The 21646-nt window shown below is 46.1% G+C and overlaps 1 protein-coding gene across 3 annotated transcripts in view; it reads right to left on the bottom strand.

The window, feature by feature from the left end:
• DIS3L2 (DIS3 like 3'-5' exoribonuclease 2) overlaps positions 1 to 21646 on the bottom strand; it is a 198863-nt gene that overhangs the window by 40394 nt on the left and 136823 nt on the right. For all 3 annotated transcript variants that reach the window (XM_057427351.1, XM_057427350.1, XM_057427353.1), the window contains one exon: positions 996 to 1075. In XM_057427351.1, coding sequence (XP_057283334.1) covers positions 996 to 1075 — 80 coding nt within the window. The remainder of the gene's footprint in view (positions 1 to 995; positions 1076 to 21646) is intronic.

Here is a 21646-nt window from a genome sequence, read left to right as displayed (position 1 = left end):
CCCGTCCACAGGTGGGAAGGATTCTCCCAGAAATTACCTCCCTTCTTGTTTAAACACTGAGATTTCTCGGCTTAGAAAGAGGTAAATGCTATTTGTGGATGTCCCTCTTCCTCACTGGGACTATTCTCATCAGCATTTCAGAGCAGATCTAATTACAGGCTGTTCCATTCATTGACAACTTCATGTGCCCTCTTTTTTCGGGTTAACCTTCAATAACTGGCAAGAAGCAGAACTACATGGGTGGAGGTAACAGGCTATGGATTTATGACATTCTGGTATTCAGGCAAAGTATCCCAGAGCGAACACAGAAATATCCTGAACTCTTCTACTGTTGTCAATTTGATAATGAAAATGTGATTTGAAAGAAAAACATCTTGGGTGCCAATTCACTAGAGCAGCTATTAAAAATAGGCAGAATCCCTAGAAACTGAGGACTCCGTTCTCCAAACACATCCAAAGCTTGAATATCATATAGTACCTTACAAAAACAGAGCACGTGCCTGCACTGGGGCTACATTACAAAAAATGAAACGCCACTCAGGGAACCCATGCATGAGCTTTAGTGACAAGAATGGGGTGCCGTTTGCCTCTAGCTGAGCAGAGGTGATGGCTACTCTGCAGTCTTTGGATGTTTACCTCCAGCCTGCACCCTCAGCATGACCCCAGCACAAACCAGCGCAGAGTCTGAGTTGCAAACACCCCTGGACAAAGCCTGTGTGAGTGCTGCCAGAGCCTGTGGTACCCAAAAGCTGGCCTTTCAGCCAAATAAAAGCAGCTTTCAAACACGGCAGAAAAAAACGGATTGCAGGGCCTCGTGCATTTTTAAGGATATGGCCTTTACCGGAGCTGTTCCCAGTTTCAGGTCAAGCCCTAAGCCTGCTTTAATCTACTTTTAAGTGGTACAAGCAGTTGTGATCCCTCTGCCAGAAGGCAGGGCGGTCTCCTTTCAATGCACCTTCCCCTATCTGCTGCGTGCAATCTTCCGCAGGACTTACTTGTTGCTGTCCCGGTACTGATAGATATAACAGCCTTGAGGCATCCCACTCTCCTGGTCCAAGGTAAACGAGAGCTTCAGCTGCAGAATGAAAAGAGAGAGAGAAGGGGAAAAAAAAAGGCAACATTTTAGGCTCTCAGTCATCACAGCAACTTCAACCGAGGCTTGTGGGAGAAAGCTTAACTCACCGAGACTGACACGCAAACACCATGGCCTGGAACATACTGTGGGGTTCCAAACCTCAGGGAAAAGTCACATGCATTGCAGAAACCTCTTGCTTTTTCCACCCTTTGTTACTATAAAGTGTTCGTGGTTCTTCTGAAATGCATGGGTCATAACAGTTCACCCCTCCAAACCCACCCACACACACCACCCTTCACCAAAGCAATTGCGGTTCCCCTCAGACACTAAAGAAAAGAGTCTTCTCCATCGACAGCTGTGGTTCCCACGAGTCTTTCTCTGAAACCTTTCCCGGCTCCATCTCGCTCCTCCAGTGCATTAAAACAGAGGAGAAACCACAGAGGGAAAGGTGACAGATTTTTCCTTCTGCGCAGAGTTATTAAAGAGCTGTTAGAAGGGTCTGCAGTTTGGATCTGCGTCCGGCAGGAGGCTATGATGTGACCTGGAAGCTGCTTTCTTTGCAGCTCCAAGAAGGCATTCGGCAAGGGTTTTCAGATTTCAAACACGGCTCATTTTATTTAAGGGGGGAAAAATTAATCCTCTTTGAACAAGCAACAGAACAGTTCTGCGGGGAGACTTTCTTGCTGAAAATGTCTCCAGTGATTTTATATGCTGAACTGCCTAGAAAACAGCTCAGGGCTGGGCCCTGCAACAGCCCTGCACACCAAGCAGCCTCTTACTCCCCAGTGGAAGGCTGCTGGCCCCCAGACCAGTGTCCTAACAATTCCCACAGCCACGAGGTGCAGCCCCTGAGCTCTGCAAAAGGGCTGCAGACCCCGACCAGGAGCCGGCAGGCTGGGTAAGAGGGGCAGCATCCTTCAGAGGTAGCTACAGTCTTTATGTGCTGAGCGCTCTGGCTTTTTAGGGGTCACAGAGATGATTAACAGCAGGGTTTCAACCACTGCTGGATCATGCAGGACTCTTGAAACAATTTGGGGAGTCCATTGCAAGGGCTAAAAGTTGAAGGAGGTTTGCTATGATGAGTCCAACCTTTTTAAGCAGCGAAAGGAGGAGAAAGCAGTGTTAAGCCACTCCATCTGATCACAGAGCCCTCTCCTCTGGGCTCCAAGGAAACTGCTAACTCAAATTAATGGCTTATTCAGGAATCAACACAGAATTAAAACATCTTTCTCTTGTATGATGTTAAGAAACCCCATGTGCTGAATCATTAGATGGTACACTGATTTTCTCTTCCCTAAAGGGTAGCAAAATAATACACTGTGCTCTCACTGACCCAAATAAAACCACATACCATGAAATCACCAAAAAATTCACCATCTTGGATACAAGTTAAGAACAGAATACCAGGCTGAGGCCAAATTCAGCTGATCTACCTTGATACTATGCCCCTAACTCTACAAGCCATTCTGAAACACACACTCCTGCAACAGCATGTAACATGTGTCCATGGTACATGCATCACAATTCATACTGCTGTTCAGACAGCAACCTCTTACACTCCCTACAACTTCCCCCTTCCTGCAAGCTCTGCTCTTATCACAGTTTAGCAGATTACTCACATCCATTTTGGAGATCGGTGTCTAAGGCAAGACTAGCAGGGCTGAGGACACTTCTGGCTGAGATCCATGAGGCTGGGCAGTTGCTCCAGCCTCTCCAGATGTTATGATGGCACATGGCAGCTACCCCATAGGAGCAGGAGGTCAGCAAGAAACAAGCAACCTCTCCAAAGGAGACAAATGATCACCTTGCTGGCCATACATGGTCCGTAACCAGAGACCTCCCAGGTGAGCCACCCTGGTTTGCGGAATTGAAGGAAGAACTAGGAACTACCCAAAGCCATTTTTCTGTGACAGGTTTTCCAAAGTTTTCCTGCTAGAATATCAGGCAGTGCCTCTGAGGTGATAGGTACAGCAAGTATAGCAGGCACAGCTGTACCTGGTCCTGTGCTTTGAGAAATGGGCATCACACTAAAGAATTGCTACGGAAGAAACACAAAAGAAAGTACTGTTTGGGCAAGTGTGACTTTGGCCACTTTCAGCAATAGTTCTGATCAGGACAAACTCAGGAGTGCCTAAGCCTCTTGTCTGCAGCAATCAGCTAAGTGGGCTTTGGGCTTGCAATAACTGATCATCTTTGCTTACAGCTCACCTGAGCTCAGGGCCCTCAGCACCACTCGGGGCTGCGCCAGCTAAAGTCCAGGGGAAGGGAAGGAAGGAAAAGGGCTGGGAAGGAAAACAGCCTTGTTTGGACAGGCTGCCAGGGAAAGCTGTGGGGCAATCAGGCATGAGAGGGTGACCTTTTCACTATCGGGGGGGGGGGCAGGGTCCCATGGAACCTGCCTACCCAAAAAAGGAAAGATCACAGTTCTGAAGATAATGGGTTTTCAACTTTCTGTTATTTTATCCCTTCTTTGTCTGCTTATGGTACTCCAGACAAATAAAACACACCCTGCTTGACAGTCTCAGCTGCCTCTGCTACCCACCAGTGCCAGCAAGGCCTGTGTAACAGGAACTATACACAGCTTAACTATATGGGGCAGTACTGTCAGGCAACAGGATACTACTGTCACTCACAGTGACAAGAGGACCCTACTTAGAGAAATGTCCAGGTCAGGCTGTCACATGGAGAGACGTGTAACTAAAGGTCTGTCACAGCAATCACAGCTCAAGGCAAGCCATGCTATTGCAGGCGCACAAAACCATGCTCTTGTGCAGATCTGCCCTGCTGATGTACCATCATGGCCAGCCAGAAGGGAAAGAGGAGACCTGGGATTGTCACCCAGGCCAAGAGTTCCTACAGACCCTGAACGAACACCAAACTCTGGCTGTGCAACCACTGACTCGGTGGCATTTGGTCATTTCAGGGAGCACAGAGCCCCCAGGCAAAACCCAGCACTGAAAGAGAGCAGGTAAGACAGGCAGAGAAGGACTAGCTGAGTGCTGCCAGGAGGCACAGTGGGATGCAGAGACTGCAAGCTTCCTACTAAACTTGAAAAGGTTGTGCACACCCACTTGGTATCATGCAGTTGGGTCCTCTGCCACTGGAGCTGCAGGAGGGCTCCACTGACCACCCTCAGGCACGTGCTCACTTCTGCACAGCCATGCTCAGCTTGCAGAGGCACTTACACTCCCCAGCACCTCAGTGCTTTGGAAGGTCTGCTCCACAGATTTTTCCTCTCATGCCAAAGCTCATCTATGAGGCACCTGCTGCCACAGATCTCAAAGAACAAAACTCAAGTGTCCTTTCCAGCACATCCTACAATGCTGCTTCTCTCTGGTCTCATCTTCTCCAGCAGCCACCCTCTCCTATTGCTTTTGTTCACTAAGCACAAAACCTCTGGTTACTTCTGAATTTAAGAAGATTGCAGGACAAGGCTGGGGGCAGGAGAGATGTCAGGAGCTGATCGACCGCTTCATCATCCCTTCAATCTGACTACTGCTACAGCAATGTCATGAGACATCTGGAGCCTCCCAGATACACATAGCCCTACAAAACAAGCAGACTTTTGCAATTGTCCCTCTGGCACAGCTTTAACTCTTAACCAATTTGACAACATTGCTCCAACACCACATGCTGCTTTGAAGCTCCTTCTTTTGTGTGTCAGTGCTCCCTGTCAGAATGCAAAGGCTTGCTGCAAAGCTGGCAAACGAACTAATGCTAAGACAAAAGGCACCGCTCTTCAAAATACCAGATTTTATGCCTGCAGGGGCAATGGGGGACCAGGGTTTCTAACACAAATGTAAGTGCAGGGTGACCCCATCATGAGGAAGGCTCACCAGATCAAGGGATCTTCACCACTGAATGTAAGAGATCATTTCATTTTACAAGACACTGCTGGGCTTCTCGGGGAGAGAAGAGGGAGAGGAAATTTCCCACTGCAGTGTGATTTGGCTTGCACTGCCCCCTTCAGCTGTGTAGCCCTGGAGCTCACACGCTAATAAAGATCCCTTTCCACTTCAATGGCTTTGCACATAAAGAAACGTTCAGCATGGTGTGTGAACTCAATGGGAAAGGGAGCTGGAACATAGCCATGTTGAGAACAGAGTGCTGCCTACCAGGCGAGCCCCATCAATAATTGAGATGTCAGAGGCACAGGGAGGTGCATGAATAGGAGCTGTCAAAAGGAGTAATTGGGATCTGTGTGGATACAGCGACGGATAGCCTTGTTTGCCACCAGACACAACTGCAATACACCCAAACAGAAGAGGAGCAGAGCACAGAAATTCAAACGGTCTGGGGCAGGCTGTTTGATGGGCAGGACATCACTGCCTCCATAGAGGGCAGTATCACACAAAAGGTACCAAGCAGGTGTGGGTATGCTATGCCGTGACTGGTGAACAGAGCAAAGGAATGTACTTGCATGGAGTGGCACATAATGCCACCTCCTTGAGGAAAGTCATCTCCTGCCTACAGTGGTCACTGCGCACTGAGGACTGTGCACACGTAACATTTGTTTGTGCAGTGGCTCCACTCTTCGGATGAGGGACATCCTCCCACTTCCTACATCCTTAAATCCAGCAGAGGATGCAGCTGGCTGACAGTGGTATGCTCCTTACTCCTCCTTGTTCCTCCTTCCGACACTGACATGCACCAAAGGGTTCCCACACGCCCCCCTGACAGTGGTGAGCAGACACCAAACCAGCACACACAGACATGAGATAAGAACCAAAGTAGAAGGGATCAGGGCAGCTGCCCTCCAGAGCACCAACAGCTCTGTGCTGCCTGACCCCTGCAGGCATCCAGTGCCCTGCTCAGGCAGATAGGCCTTGGTGGGGGGTGTTGGGGAAGCTGCCTACATCTGGAACTTCCTCCACCAAGGGCAGCATGAGGATTTTCAGAAAGGGGGAGCAGTGCTTAATACTGTCACAGACCTCCAGGCTTGCCTAGGCTTCAGTGCAGCCAGAAGCTGTCTTCATTTTAAAGAAAGTTTCAGATCTGCAGCAATTAGGGGCTCAGTCATGCAATAAAGTCTGGTAGCTCCAACAAGGAGAGAGCCTGAGGAGCAGGCTTCTGGCTGCTGAAATGCTGCCAGTACCTATACTGACTTGACTGGGCAAATTCTGCATGCCCCTTGAGTAAATGGCTTGGCTTGGATCCCCCCATTCCCAGCCTTGGCTCCAAGCTGCAAACCTCCGTCACCAGACAAAATGTTTTCTCTACACATGCACTGTGTCAGAGGTATTATCGGTTCAGCTGAGTAACCAGGTCAAAGATTTCAGATGTCCCAATTCTGGGGCAACGTAAGGGCATGCTTCGGCCAGCCTTGGTTATAACCCTTCAAGGTAATGTCACCAATGTGGTGGGGTATTCAAGCAGAAAGAGTTCACCCAGGGCAAGGAGGAGATGCAGAACATGAGCCTCCAAGACAAAAACCAGGGGACTGGATTGAAAGATTACACTGAAAACAGTGTCCTGAAAGGCAGAGGCTCTTTTCTACCCTTGGTACTCCTTCAGTTTTAACCCCATTTGCATGGAAGTCCAAAAAGACTGGTATCAGCTCCCTCTTGGAATAAAGGCTCTTCTCTCCAGCAAGCTCTAGAAAGCTTTTTAAGAATAAACCTAGTCATCAAGCAGATTTTTATGCCTTGACCAAGATTTGGGTTTGACCTGAAAAAAAAAAAAAATGCCCTGAAGTCCTGACACTCACTTTTAAAACCACAAAAAACAAGCCATGCTCCAGTAATGTAATCACAGAGTTTTCTGGCATCTCGTCCCTTAAAAATACATCCATCTGCCTCCACACAGGCCATCAAACTCAATCTTGTTCACAATGGATTTCCCAATTCCTGTGTGCTGGAAGGACTGCAGCAGTGCTGGCTGCACTGGCTGGATGAGCCCTTACAGAAGCGCAGGCTGCAAACCTCACAGCTGTGTTTTCACTTAAAGAAGCTGCTCTTGAGACCGAAGCACTTCTTCCACGAGGTTTTCTATTAGTGCTGCATTTCAAAATTGCTGGAGAAAGACTCTGGGTAGAGGCTGAAGAACATGTGGTAAGGACAGGATGGGGATAATAAAGGAGAGACCAAAAGTCCTACAGTGGAAAAAGAGGAAAGACAAGGAAATTTGCTACCAGCTCAACTAGTTACCTCTCACAGTGGGTTGGGGTGGTCCCTCCCTTTTAGGTTTCCAGATAGTGAATGTTTGGCCAATCTCAGCACTCGGCTACAGACTGCTGTTGCTACTGGTCGAAAGTCCTGAACTGGTCTTAAGCTGGCAACATCTCACCCACTGCCTCCTCAGTTGAACACCTTATCCTTAAACACACATTTTCCAGATGAAGGTTTAAATTCTCTAGGAGGCTCCTGAAACTGTCCCTGCTGCCCTGTGTCCCTCAGAATGGCTAATCCTCGTGAGACAGACAAAAGCAGAGAGGGAAAATCAGCTGTCCCGTAAGCCTGCTCTTCAGGGAAAGGGTGCTTGGAAGGGGACATCACTGGCAGCTGCTCTTCTACCCTTCCACTGTCACCACTCCTGAGACATCTCCACCCCCAAACTGAAATGCAGAGCAGGCACAGGAAGGAAACAGCAAGGAACACACTGGGCAGCCAGCATGCTCCACCACCAGCTAACCTGCACACCCTGGAGCTTTTGGGTGTGAGATGATGTTGCATTATTAGTATTATTTATTTATTATTATTATTACTAATACTACTATTATTACTATTATAATATTTTACTTTACTTCAGTTATTAAACTGTTCTTCCCTGGAACCACAGGTTTTACCTTTTTTTGATTCTCCTCCCCATCCCACTGGAGCAGGGGAAAGGGAATGAGCAGGTCCTGTTTGGAACTTAGTTGTCAGCTGGGGTTAAACTATGACAGACCTCCTCTCCATTCCTGCTTTACTTTCCAGTTTAGAGCTCTCCTGTGCAGAAGGGTTCTCTCTTACTTGGAACAATACAACATATCACCTTGAGTTTTCGTTATTCTGCACCACCCAACCTGCACACTTCTCTTATGTCTCTTCACGCCCAGGACATTAGCCAGCAAACTACCTCTGCATATGGCTAAAGAACAATGCCAACCCAAAACTCAATCCAGCCTAAGAAAAGGAGCTGAAACTCACTTGGGGTATTACTCTGCTCCCACTGTACATTTCCAATTTACAATCCCATAGTTTACTCTGATGTTACTCCTCTGCTGCTGCTTGCATTATACAACTGCATACAATGCATACAAATCCAGTGAATACCTGGCATGGGAAGATGGAAGATAGCAGATAGATTTTCACCCTTCTTAAACTAATCTCCCAAGCCAGGGGCTCCCAGCCTGGTTCCCAAAGACACAATAGGCTATTACTAAATGATCCCACAGGCTGCAGCAGGTCTTGCTCTTCAGAATTCTCCTCTGGGATACAACAAGGACCCCAGGGTCCTCCTATGATAGGAGTGAAGCTCTCTAGCACACACAAAGGCTGCTCTGTTGTTGTCTAATGGCCCCCAAAACCTCTGCTACAGGTGGTTGGGCTCTACAGCAAACCCAGAAAGAAGCATGGCTGGATCCTTTGCAAAGACATGCAGATCCTGTCACCAAAATGACAAGCTGGCATCATACCCATGACTTTTATTTCACTGCTGCAAGTCAAAGCTGAAGAGCCTTTCGGGAAAGATGGCACAGGAGACAACTTTCACCACTTGGCAAAAATATAAACTGCAAACGAGTTTATTTTTAAGCATTCACACTTGCCTGCATTGGAGGTTTCGAACACAATCCATGAAGAAATGGATCCAGATTTATGTAGAAAGAAGAGCTGAATATTTGCATTCACTTTATAATTTACAAACTGGATGAGCTCATTCTCTAGATGCTTCATTAGGAAACCACAGGACTAAAATACAGATTATACAATTGCACAGGGTTTATATTGGTGGATTAAAAATACCTTGTTCAGAAGTCAATGAATTGTGACACTGCACTGCACGCTCTAGACCACTAGGGAACTGTCAATGAAGTTACAAGTATTTTCTAAACATACATCAATTTTAAAATAAAAGCAAAACATCCCTAGGAAATGCCACATAAAAAACTGTGACACTAACAAGATACATGCCAAATTTCACTGCTTAGCCATTTTCTGTCACTCAGAGCCTGCCCCCCAGCCTCTCTTTAAAGCACTCCAGGCTCTTACGCTTCTCCCAGCCCTGGCAGTGCTCTTACAAAAGACAACTTCCCTGATTCCATCTTCTGCAATATCAAAGCCTTCACAGGCTGGGTTTTACCAGCCTCAATAGGGATGAGAGGTTTCAGGTGGCAGAAAATTCTTGCATTCTGAAGACTGATGATGACTACAGGCTTTACGGGAAATGGGGGAATAGTTGGATCCTGCTCAGTCCCAAAGGCCTCTTCTTCATGTGGGAGATATAGAAATTCACTTGGGAAAGCAGGAATGTGGGAGAGGAGGCTGATCAAGTAGGCTGTTAAGAGGCTAGATTGTCATCAGGAATCTGAAACAACCCCAAAAACAACTAGGGAGGCAGGACTTACAGTTCTCAAAGCAGTTAACGCTGCTGGCAAGTGAAGTTTCCCTTTCCATGAAGAAGCTGATGGCTGGAGGGCAGCACTCCTTATCATAGTTAAAATTCTCCAGGAGAGACCAGAGGCCAACAGCCAGAGCCCAAAGGAGCAGCATAGGGACCTCTAACTGGTGTGAATAGAAACACACAAGACCAGGGTCTGCTGCATGAGAAGAGACATGTGAAAAGCAGATGCTGACACTGCACTGCCAAAGCCCATGGGCAACAGCAGCTTGTGCAGAGCCCAGAGAAGGGGAGCACAACAACACCAGCAGCACCTGCCACAGACACCCAGGACTGAGAGAGACCTGGGACCAGCCAGAAAGCTCACTGTACACAGGGGCTGGCAAAGCAGCAAATACATCAACTTCTCTGAAAACCCTAGAGCAAACAGACCAAGTGAGTTAAAGTAACCATGAAAAAAAGAAAATATTTCTCACTATTAACAAGGAGAGAAAGGGTACAGCCGATGTAAAACTTTCCCTAAGATGACAAGTGTCAGCAGCCAAACAGACAGGGATTTCTGTGCAGCTGCAGTACCTGCAGCCTGCTGGTTGGTCCTACCCAGGACCTGACGGGTTCTACAGGACCAGCACCAGCTTTTGTGCAGCTTGGGTGGTATGGAAGTCCATATATACGCCATCGTGATCCGATGAACAAAAACAAAGCCTGATCAGAAAGGAATCACTATGGCATTTCTGTCCCAAAATGGTATGAGAGAGACTGAAAGACTTAAGCAAGTGGTGTGTTCCACATCTGCTTTAGAAGAAAAGTGACACAACCAAGTTGAAACCCTCTCTAAACTCACTGCATGGTATGTCGTTATTAGAGGGTACTATAGGTAACAGGTCATTATCCCCACCTGCTGCTATTTCAGACTCCTGACAGTCATGTCTGAAAACAGGTCTCAACTTACTGACCCTCAGTTTAAGCAGACTGAAGTTTAGCTTCACACTTGGCCCTACTGTTTTGTAAGAGCCTGCAGTCAGTAGAGAACAGCAATGCAAAAGTCGGTGCCTCTCAAAGAGAAGGCAGATCCACCACTGCTGGATGAACAGCTCTACTAAGGAACGTAGCACCACAAAGAAAACACAGCATGCGGTTTCAAAGGCAGTTTCTACAATGGAAAGGAGAATGAGAACACCAACAATGGTAAACATTCATTTGATGAAAAGCAGGGGGACAAACAGCCCTTCACAAAGTGCTGGACGGATTCTGAGAGCTGCCCCAGCCTCACACCAGCGATGGAGAATAGGGCAGTGGCTACCTGAAGAAGGATGGGACACTGCACTGCCTTCAAATGGCTCAAGTCACAGGAAAGCCAAGGTAAGAGCTGTGCGTGTAGATGTGTCTGTGCACGTGGCAGGAGGAAAAATGGTTTGGTACCTTTTACTGCACCTGACTATAGCACAACTTTCCCTCCACCCCCCTGAACCCTGGAGGATGCTGATACACAGTTTACAAATCAGCCTAATTTCTGTCTTCCCTATGACTATTTTGAGTTTTCCCGTAATATGCCCAGTCTTTGTCATTGCTGTTGGGAGGATACAAGAAGCCGAGGGCAGATCAAACAGAGCAAATCCTATTTTGTTAAGTTTGTTAATGCTAACTGCTTCCCCTGCTAAGCCACTAATAGCGCTTTGAGAACCCAGGAGCACACATTAATTCAGCACCCAGGTACTGCCTCATGCCTGGAGGGATTTCTGTAGAGCTGCACTGGAAGACAGATGAAAGCTTGTAATACCCTCCATACAAGAGATAAACCTATTAAAATATGAACAGCCCCTGTGCTGAAGTGATAAGAGCTCTGCCAGGTAACAAGGGAGATCACAACAGTATTTCTAGGTTTAGTTATATCTGCAAGCCATTAAACTAGAGCTGAGATTATGAAGATGCAGAATACCCTGATCATACTACACAGATCTCAGTTTGACAGCCATGACATTCTCCCCCATCCTTTGGGGTACTGCTACAAAACACCTGGCAGTCCCAAAGTCCAGCTAACTTGAGCTTTGCTAGTTCTCTGGGGACAATCTGGATTCTCTTGCAGCTTGTTACAACCTGCCAGGACTGCAAGCAGCTCAGCTGTGTCCTTCGCTAAACCTCCACCAGACACTGTCAGCAGCATGGGATGGGAAAGCACCTCCTGCCACAGGCACTCAGCCCCCTGCCTTCCACAGAGCATCTTCTCCACACCATAAAACGCCACTCAGCATCCTGCCATGGCAATGCCAGATTCCTCCTCCCCAGGCAGATGTGGGCTTTGTGCCATCACCTCCTCTCCCTTACTTAACCAAATCTTGCAGCATGTCTAAGCACAGTTGTTTGGTGCATGAGCAGGAGATCCAAAGCTTTCCAAGGATATCCCTGCCCCTTCTATAAACAGCAAGAGCGGCTGCTGTTAGCACAACTGCCAGGCTCCCCCGGGAAGGGGCTGGCTGTGGCTCGGTTGAATTCCTTTGGCAGCAACCTGCTCCCGCTCACACTTTCCCAGGGACCTTGAAGCTCTTCTGCCACAGAAAAAGAAGGAAGGAGCGGACAGGGGCCAGGTGACTTGTCCCAGCGAGCCCAGAGCCCACTGGCAGTGGGACAGGCACCCTGCCCTCAGGCTAACCCATGGCCAGCTGTCTTTCTCTAGCTCTGACACAGCTGCACTTCAGTGGTGAAGCGATTTATGCATGTAGATGCTTCAGAAACAGCTCTGGCAAAGTTCACTCTGAGAAGGTGAGGTGTAACATGTAAAGTATTTTTCTAGGGCAAAGTTGATGTTGGAGCCCATGGCATTGCTGTCGATCCCTGGGTTGGAGTGCAGGGGGTAGGGTCAGTGATCTCCTTCCAGCATTTTAACAGCAGTCTGTTTATAACCCTCTGTTCCACGCAGTTATTCAACATATGTAAGGGGCTCGACATGGTTTATGTTCAGTAGCTGTGGTTTCCAAGCAGTACTGCATTTCTTCAAGATGAAGATACATAATATTTTAAAACAATTTTTAAAACCAGTCACAAATCTGCAATCTTTTACGTCACTGCCCCTTCCTCCTATCAAACCCAAACCATAACACACAGTCACGGAAGATCAGCAAGCTCATGTGCGAGAACTCAGCTGCAAGAAACTTGTGTGTGCGATGGAAACCTAAAGCTGTAATTCAGTTAAATTGGTACAAGCTATATTTAAGGTTTCAAAGACATCCGGGATATAGTCCACTGTTTAGAGTTGTGGGTACCAGCATGCTGTACACAGAGAAGGAGAATCTAAGAGATGAACCAAAGCATGAGGTATTTATTTAACAATCTGTCTCAGCAAGTGCAAGGAATTTAAAAGGTTTCCTGCCCCTTGGAGTTCAACATACTAGCAACCTGATCACGTATCATCCTAAAATCTCATCAGTGCCTTGCTAGGGCTGTCCCCATTCACTCCTAAAGCAAGTCACAACACAACTGAATTTCTGTTTCCCATTTTTAACATATGCCTCTATGTGGCAGAGTCAGCTGGGGCAGGGAAGTCTCAGAAAAATCTTTAGAAACCATACTTAAAAGAGAGTCTGTAAAGCATCGCTCCCTAGAAATGCCTGCCTTCTGTGGAACATGGCAGCTCTTGCAGTGCTTTCTGGTTTTGCAGTAGTTTTTCATAAATCACACTTTCCAGACTTGTTGGGTTAATTTTGTCCAGTCAGTCCTGGAACTGGCGTTGTCTGTACCAAAGCAGTAAGTTTTAAAGAAAACCAACACCATGTTTTACAGAGACAGTTAAGTTCTTAAAATTAGTTATTTATTCCAACAATATTAAAAGGAGACACACCGCTTTCTCAGTCATTTTTCCATTCGTAGTATTTTGTTTTGGGTTTTTTAGACCCATGAGCCTAATCCTTAAATTATGGAAAAGCTGGAAGAAAAAGATCACAGGGACAAAGGATCAGCCCCTTTAGAACATCTACTGTGCTCACTCACCCTTTGGAGAGAGTGCAGCGCTTGTTGTTGAGATCATTTTTTTTTAAATATACTCTGAAAGCAAATAAATAAATAAAAGTATCTCCAAGCATCAGTATTAGGTTGTGAAGGAGACCCAGACAATGCATGGGAGGCTAGAAAGGAGCCAGTAAATTCTAAGGGTGTAGAACAGGAGAGGGGATTAAGTCTGGTGATTAAATTAGGCAATGCATGAATACATTCCAATGTGCAACATCACTCAAGCACTGGACAAAACATATGGCAACAATGGAAAGCGCTGCCCACGAGGTCACCTTTAATATGATTAGCCATGGACGTTCTCCTGAAAGGAGATCTCCCAAGTACTGGCGTACTAAACCTCCTTTGTGCAGGGTGGAGAAGCACCCTCTGAAAGCCTTTGAGGCTCCCAGATCCCCACACAAATGGCTGCTGTGTGTTAAGGGATGTGCCCAAGTCCATTGAAAGCAGGAAAGACAAGAAAAAAATAGCCTTGAGGCCCGGTGAACACACTGAGAGTGGCTTTTGTTCCCGCTGGAAGGGCACCGGTGGGAGCCATCCCCAGGGTGTCTTGCCTGACAGCTGGGTCACCCCAAGGGCTCTCCTGTTCTGCTTGGACTTTTCAACTCTGCTGGCCTGCATTCACCAGCACGGTTTGCCTTTTTGAAGGGGGAGAAAGCGCCTCATCCATCACTGACACGAAGGCAGTTAATTCACTTCTTTACAACTGGAAAGGCTTTTGCTGTGAGCACAGGAGGGAGTGCAGGAAGAGTAATGAAATCCAAAAAGGAGCCAAATGATGCTTTCCTCTGCTAGATGCCAGCACTGGCAGTGCTTGCTGCTGGCATGGCCTGTGGTGGGTGAAAGGAGACTCTTTTGTGGTATGCCATTAGCTATTTCCAAGGCCTCAGTTCATGTTTACCACAGCCACTGTGTTACTTCACTTGGTATTTTTTTCCAGTCCTGTTGATCGCACTGCAGAACTGACCAACTCCATTTGGAAGCCTTAATCACAGCAAGCAGAAACAAATTGCTTTTCAAAAGGACTATTTTATTTTTTTTATTCTTCCCTAAACCAAACCTCATGCTGCTTTCCATAAACCCAACCTGAGGCTGAAATCACCACTTATAGCTGAAAAGCAAAGGTCCCTGCTAGGCTTTGCTTACTCTGATTATCGCCCAGCTGTGACACTTGCCCCCAGTATGGCAGTGATGCTACTATCACCAGCTGTGGGAGCACTGAGACATGCTGCCTGGACTGCGCTAGAGGGCATCTTGCTCCCCAGCACTTCTCTGTACCTCACAACACTGCAGCCACATAAAGTAAAACCGCGTTACAACAGCAGCCAGCAGGTTATCTTCTCAACTGTAATGAGAAGAAGCACTCAATGACATTAAAGATAATCTTGTGTGAGTCACTTTGCATGACTATCTTGCTGCTATCAGGCAAGCTCTTCAGACTGCTGAACTCTACCCCAGAGGACCTTGGCAAACTTGGTCAAGCTCCTCCCAAGGTTTCTGCAGGTCTTTAGTACTTCAGATTGGCCGTGACTAATCAGGGATATTTGAGGGACAGGCTCAATGGCAAACTTTATCCACACACTTTGTATCTGCATGGCTGGGTGGGTGAAAGCCACAGAGACAACCCCAAGAGGAACCGGCTCTGATTACATAGGTCCCAGTAGTTACAAAGGCTCAGTAGCAACATAACAACAAACATGGCACAGGATCGCTACTGGCTGGCATCCTTCTATTGCCAGGAAACAGAAAGGTTCATCTCCTAAAGCCCCTTCCAGCTTTACATTTCCAGGATGCCGTAACTGCCTGAAGCTCAAACCTTGACAGAGCACACCCCAAGCACTGCACTGTCACAGGTGACATTTAGCAAGCTGTGAAATGCCTACCCTCTCATATCAAAGAGTCACCTTAGACCCTTCTAATAGATCTCAGAGACTCTCAACTGGATCTGCCAAAACTGAAGATCAAGCCAGTTTCTAACAAGACAAGGTAGACTGGGCAGCCGCACACTAGATCTAAAAACATCTGGGGCAGCAGCTCCATGAAGGAGGGTAAGACTTTTTTTTTATTTTAGACAAACAAATAAAAAACAACCTTTCCCAAACATAACTCTCTCAAAATGAAAATCAGTGAGGGTTAGGAGAAATGCCTGTGCTGGCACCCATTTCCTGGCTGTTCAAGCTCTTTTCAGCAAGTCTTCCTCCTCTGAACTGTAACTTGTACCCATCGCTATGCTAGCATTGTTACGAAGGCTACTTATAGCAAAACTACTGATCCTCAGTGCTGAGTCTGAAGTAAACTACAGCAAGAGTAAGGATGAACCAGGCCTGGCTGTGTACCAAGTGAAAGCTGTACAAGAAACCCACCAGCCCAAAAAGTCAGATGTAGAAGCTCTCTGCCTTTCAAGAGTTTTCCTGAAAGGGTGAAGCCCAGATGATGTTACTTTGCCCAACTGCCTATGGGTTAGGACAAGTCCTCTCTTTCCTGCAACGCTCAACTGCTGACACTAGCTTTGAACTCAAAAGAAAGAATGTCATTAAGCTCACCCTGAGGAACAGCTGTTTCTCCCTACAAGATGGGTGCACAAGGGCAGGTTTAACACACCTCTATCTGCTGGATATCCTCATCCCAACAAGCATATACAACATCTTGTTGGTCCAACTGGCTTCTGCGCTGGGCCTGACCATGGTATGATACCACGGTTCTATCTGGCCTCTCTCAGCATTCACTGTCTGCTGTAGATTTTATCTTAAAACTCCTGGGACACTGAGCAATAGCATTCCTTCAGCATGGAGAACCTCAGAGGGCTGCACTCTGTAAGAAAAGACACACTTGTCTGCTATCTCAGCTGACTGCAACAGCACCATGTTCATGGTCTTTAAACTGATTCCGAGGAACCTATACAAATGCTTGAGAATTTGAAGAGATGACCATACTGCGAAAGGATCTCAAGCTTGCTCCCCTGTGTTAAAGGCTATTTGACAGCAGCGTCCCTTGGCAACATGTTTTGGATCCATCAAATACACCAACCTCTTACTCCTATCTAAACAAGAGAAATCTATAACTTCCCAACTCCTTTAAATACCTGTATGTTGCTCACTGGTTTATTTAAAAAAACATAAAAAAACATAAAGAGCAAGGCAATGTGAGCACAGTATTAAAGACTATAACCATGACTCTCAGTAATGTTTGAAAATAATAAAAAACAGAGAGCCGAAGTGAAAATTCAAAACCTCAAAGTAATTTCAACCATACATATATGAGAAGGGAAAAGTTTATACATGATGCAACAGAAAAAATGACTCACTTTCTGAAATGCCAAAGCCTGTTTTAGTTCATTCTGTCTTCTATACCTGCTAAACACATCACTGACAGAGAAATCATTTAAGAAATTTTTTTTTGTTTTTAATCCCATTTTAGCTTTTTAAGCTTTTGATTTCCTACTGTTGTGGGTCAGATTCTACTACATGCTAATCAGAAGTAAAGGGCTAGCTGGATCAATGGGGTTTCTTCTCAGAAAAACAAGGAGAGTCTTGAGATTAAAACAGAGACCTTGAAATTGAGGTGAAACTGAAGCCTTAAAGTTAACGCAAAACCTCCTGTTGATCCATGGGACTGAGAATTTCTCAGTCAGAGGGGTGATCTCAGCATTGGCATAAGACATCAAGAAGCTACAGCTCTGCAGCCCCCCAAGGTCAGCCTGATGAGAGGGATTGAACCCATGAGGCGGCCAGTTTCCTTCAATTGTTGAGGAAGGCACAAATTAAATTTTGTTGTATTCAGGCTAGATTGCTTTTCTGAAAAAACCAAACAACAGTGACTGCTTGGTTAGTTTGTGTTTCTGTGGCAGAAACAAGTTTTTCAAGGCCAGTTAAAGGAATTACTCACAAAACCCCCTTCACAGTGATTCTGCATGACTGGTTTCTTCCAGGTGTCTGAAGTCTCTCAAACCACTCAAGTCCAACAAGTTCTTGAGACTACATTCTCACTGCCTCTTTGCTTAGTTTTCAAGTGACCATCAGTTTAATGATAGCCCACCACAGATGGGTAACGGACTGTAGCCAGCTTTGTCGGTAACTAGTATAAATGCAATCTGCTACCAGCCTAGATCCAAATAGGAGAATACGTTTCCTTCGGAGGACAAAGTTTAACAGCCAGGTTTTCAGGCATTGACAATACAACAACTTGAGAATATGTATTTTGGGGAGAGATGGGTATTTGTGCCTTAAGATCAAGCAGGAAGCAAGAGGGAATCACAGTGTTTCACGCTGTGTTGAACACAGTGCTGCACAAAGAAGGAGCATATTCAGGGAGAACGTCCTTCCCAAATCTCAGGTATGAACAAATCTTAGAAACATGTGCAACGTGGACCAACAACCTTATCTGAGATGTCATGCTTCATGCTCCCACTTCATGCAATTACATATTCAAGGGAAATCTGCAGTCTGAGTTATGCTCATATGCTTGAATAACTTCCTTATTACCATATGAAGACACAGAGAAGGGCAAGATAAATTATCTAGACTACAAAAGACAGATTCAAAGCTTGCAAAACAAAACCAAGAAGTTGCTCAACAAAATGTACTGCCAATGAATCACTGCAAACTTTAGCAGGGCATCTAATTTCAGTAGACATGGAATGTTTGAAGATAAACCCAAAAGTGGACTTCAGGAGGCGCTGGCTTCCTCAGATGGGGCAAGATCAGCTTCATCCTCAGCTCAGCCAGCTGGAATCTTGGCTAAGACTCTTGTAGCCTCATTTCAGAGGAAGGGAAACCACAGGTGCTTTCTGAGCTTCTTTGTCCTTCACCATCCATATGCTATGGATGAGAAAAGATAAAACACCCCAGGACTCAGAAGGAGTGATCATGCCCAGAGACAACTGATAAAATGAGTTGTGGCCACGGTACGCAAGAATTTTTTCTCCTCTCACTTTGGAACTGAAATGAGAAATCACAAAACTGCAATGTCTGAATCTTTCATCTCCTTCCAAATGTTGTCTTTTGTCATTATACAATTAGCCTTTCTTTCCATTTAATATCAGGTGAAACAGAACTGGCTCTGACAAAGAACTGCTAAAACTTCACCTATGGCAGACTGATCACATTTGAAGTCACATCACTCAACACCCAGTGACTCCATCTAACGAAAATGATGAATTAGCCATGCAGTCAGCTATAATTAATACCTGAAAAAAAAACCCTTGTCAGGTCTCTACTCAAATACGTGATAAACGGAATCTGAAACAACAAGAGACTTTCTGATGATGTCTGTTCATTGCTGGGGAAGAAAACCACCATCAACTGTAGGGCAAGACTCTCAGAGCAAGGACTACTGCCTCAGCAGAAAATGTAAAATAAGAATTTCCTCCCAGCAGTCACCCCCCATGTACCTCTACACAAATACATGTTTTTCTGGATGTTATCTGTATTGCTGTCAGAGACACTGAAGAACCAGTTTGTTTCTGCTTTATTGAGAACCAGTTTTTCCATCCTGAACATCTCTCAATGCACCCAGCAGAAGCCACTACTTTTTCTACCAACCCCAAAATACCAGTCAGCAGCTTGTTCAGCTGGATCAAGCACTGAATTCTCTGTTTACCTTAGCTATCAGCTTCATGTTTGAGACACATTCCATCACTAAGCCACCACCTGCCACAGATGTCCTCCCTTTCCCTTACAGATGCTATTTGGCACTGTATGAGGTCCCTATGAGCCAGTGACCTCAAGCTGCCTATCACACTAGCACAGGCAAGACCTTGTCCAAAAGAACAAGAGATGGCTACTTCATGTGTGAATGTGGAGTACCTGCAAACACCTTCAACTCTACTTGCAGGTCAGTGTGAGATGGCTGCCAACTCACCCCCTTCTACAATGGCTGATCACCAAGTGGATTCAATCAATAGAAAAAGCTAAGCAATTCTTAATGTATGATGAAGTACTGCCCACTACAACTTTGTCCTGTGCAAACAAGAGAGACTTGCATAGGACAACAGCACACTGGCTTGGTCCTGGCACATGTAGGCAAAAGCCTGAGAACTGAAAGGACTGGGGAGAGAGACCACTCGTGAAATACATTGATAGCCTCTGCGTTGCATAGATGTGCTGGCCACAGTTCAGCCCTTTGTGCTGATGTGGCTTATATCCCTGCTCTGCACCATGAGATGCACCTGCGGAGAACTGGGATAAAAACCCTCTGATCTTAACTGGCCCAGCAATAGATAGTAGAATAGCTGTCAGTAATAAATGTAAGGAAGAGAATGGTCATCATTGGCCTAAGGCATTGGATTTGCCCTGGCAATAAGAAAAAGGCTGTGCTGCCAGCTCTGCCACTAACTCACCATGTGAGCTCAGGCAACTTCTTCACCTCTTCTTGCCATTCCCATTGCCTGCAAAGATGAAGCCATCCTTCCCTCTGATACTTGCTCTGAGGCTGGCAGACAAAAGAAGCTGTTGCTGTGTCAAACAGCAACTCAAAATTAAAGCATAAGACCCCTTTTCTTTTGAGAAGTTTCTAAGCTTGCAGGTTGGTGGCAGATTTAATAAAATTCAAGGGTTAAGCTGTATTTGTTTAGAAGGAAAATGCTCATGCATCACCACAGAACTTGAATATCTGAGCTGGTGGCTGGAATGCTTACTCTGGGAAGAATAAAGTCACAACCCACTCTTGCACTACCGATGGTAAATTAATGCCAGAGCACCACTGTGTGGGGAGCTCCTTCTCGGCTGTGCTTGCCCAGACATCTGGCTTTGGTGGCTCCCAGCACGACACTCTACAGCAGAGACCTGTGCTCCAGCATCTGACTCCTCCCTCCTGCTGGAGCCAGCTCGACCACTTCACCACCTGCTCCTGCTGGGACACAGCTGCTCAGCTGTAAAAGAACGATGGGGGGAACAGTGGGACATGTGCGAGGACATCAATCCTACTCACACCCCTGGGAGGACTTCATTAAAATCCCAGGGTAAAAGATTAGGTTCTTTCCACTCAAAATCCTAATTTAACCAAAATATTTTAAAAGCTACTGGCAATATAAACATCTCCATGCAAGCAGGCAGATGCTCAGCCAACACAGACCCCCATTATAACATGACCCCACAATACCTCTTTCCTGCGTACAACCTTGGTGTGTGCAAACTGCTTGACCTGAGCCATTAGCTGTTCCTGGCAACAATGATGACATTTCATATTTGCCCTGCATAGTACATGTTCCCCTGTGGTACTAGGAAAGACATTCTGAAAATCATTCCTACTTTGCTAGTGCACGTTTGCAAATGCATTTCAATTACTCCTGCAGGAAAGGGTGGTATCCCCCAGTAGAAAGCTGCAGCCTTAGATGCTCATTTTGACATATTAACTGGGGCTATGCAAAAGACAAAATCCCCAAAGGAAATTAATCTCTAGGTACATCCAACATCCCTCCAGCTGCCTTATGTATTACACAGTATAAGCAACTGTCCATAATGATCATATAGCACCTGCCGTCCCCATTCTGGGTATCAGTGATATCTCTTTAACCAGACATCAAAGAGAAGGAGCAGACAATGGTGGAATTGTGACAGGAAGTGAATAGTGAATGCTCCTTGTCAGTCTGCATTTCCATTTATCTTGCAGCACCATTTATCATACAGCAACCCTGCGTCTGCTGTCATGTTCACGTACTCTTGATGTAACGACTTCTTAAGGCAGGTATCATGGAGTTTTCAGGATTTCGTAAAGGGATCTGTTGGATTTTCTCTTGGGCCAAAGCAAATGGCAAAGCAGGTACACACCTCAACCTACCCTGAAAATTAATCTCAGAACGAAATCCGAGATTAATTTGGTACCAATGTTACATTCTAGGTGATGAGCACCAGGACTTTCTCTTTGAGACTGGCCAAGAACCCAACAAAGCAACACTCCCCAAAGAGATGCAGCCAGGGTCAGGTGTTGGAGCAAAGCCATTTACTCCTCCCCAGAAAGGCGCGTGAAAGAGAGTGTGCAGTGGCAGCACGTACAACAACCATGGCTAGACAACCCAGGCACCACGCCAGGGAG

This window comes from Pezoporus wallicus, unplaced genomic scaffold (genome assembly GCF_028554395.1).
Source record: "Pezoporus wallicus isolate ANWC-B61680 ecotype Strahan unplaced genomic scaffold, APGP_CSIRO_Pwel_v1 scaffold_7107, whole genome shotgun sequence".
Taxonomy (NCBI): Eukaryota; Metazoa; Chordata; class Aves; order Psittaciformes; family Psittacidae; genus Pezoporus; species Pezoporus wallicus.
The sequence above is the reverse complement of the archived record's forward strand: the minus strand, read 5'-3'. Positions and strand labels throughout refer to the sequence as shown.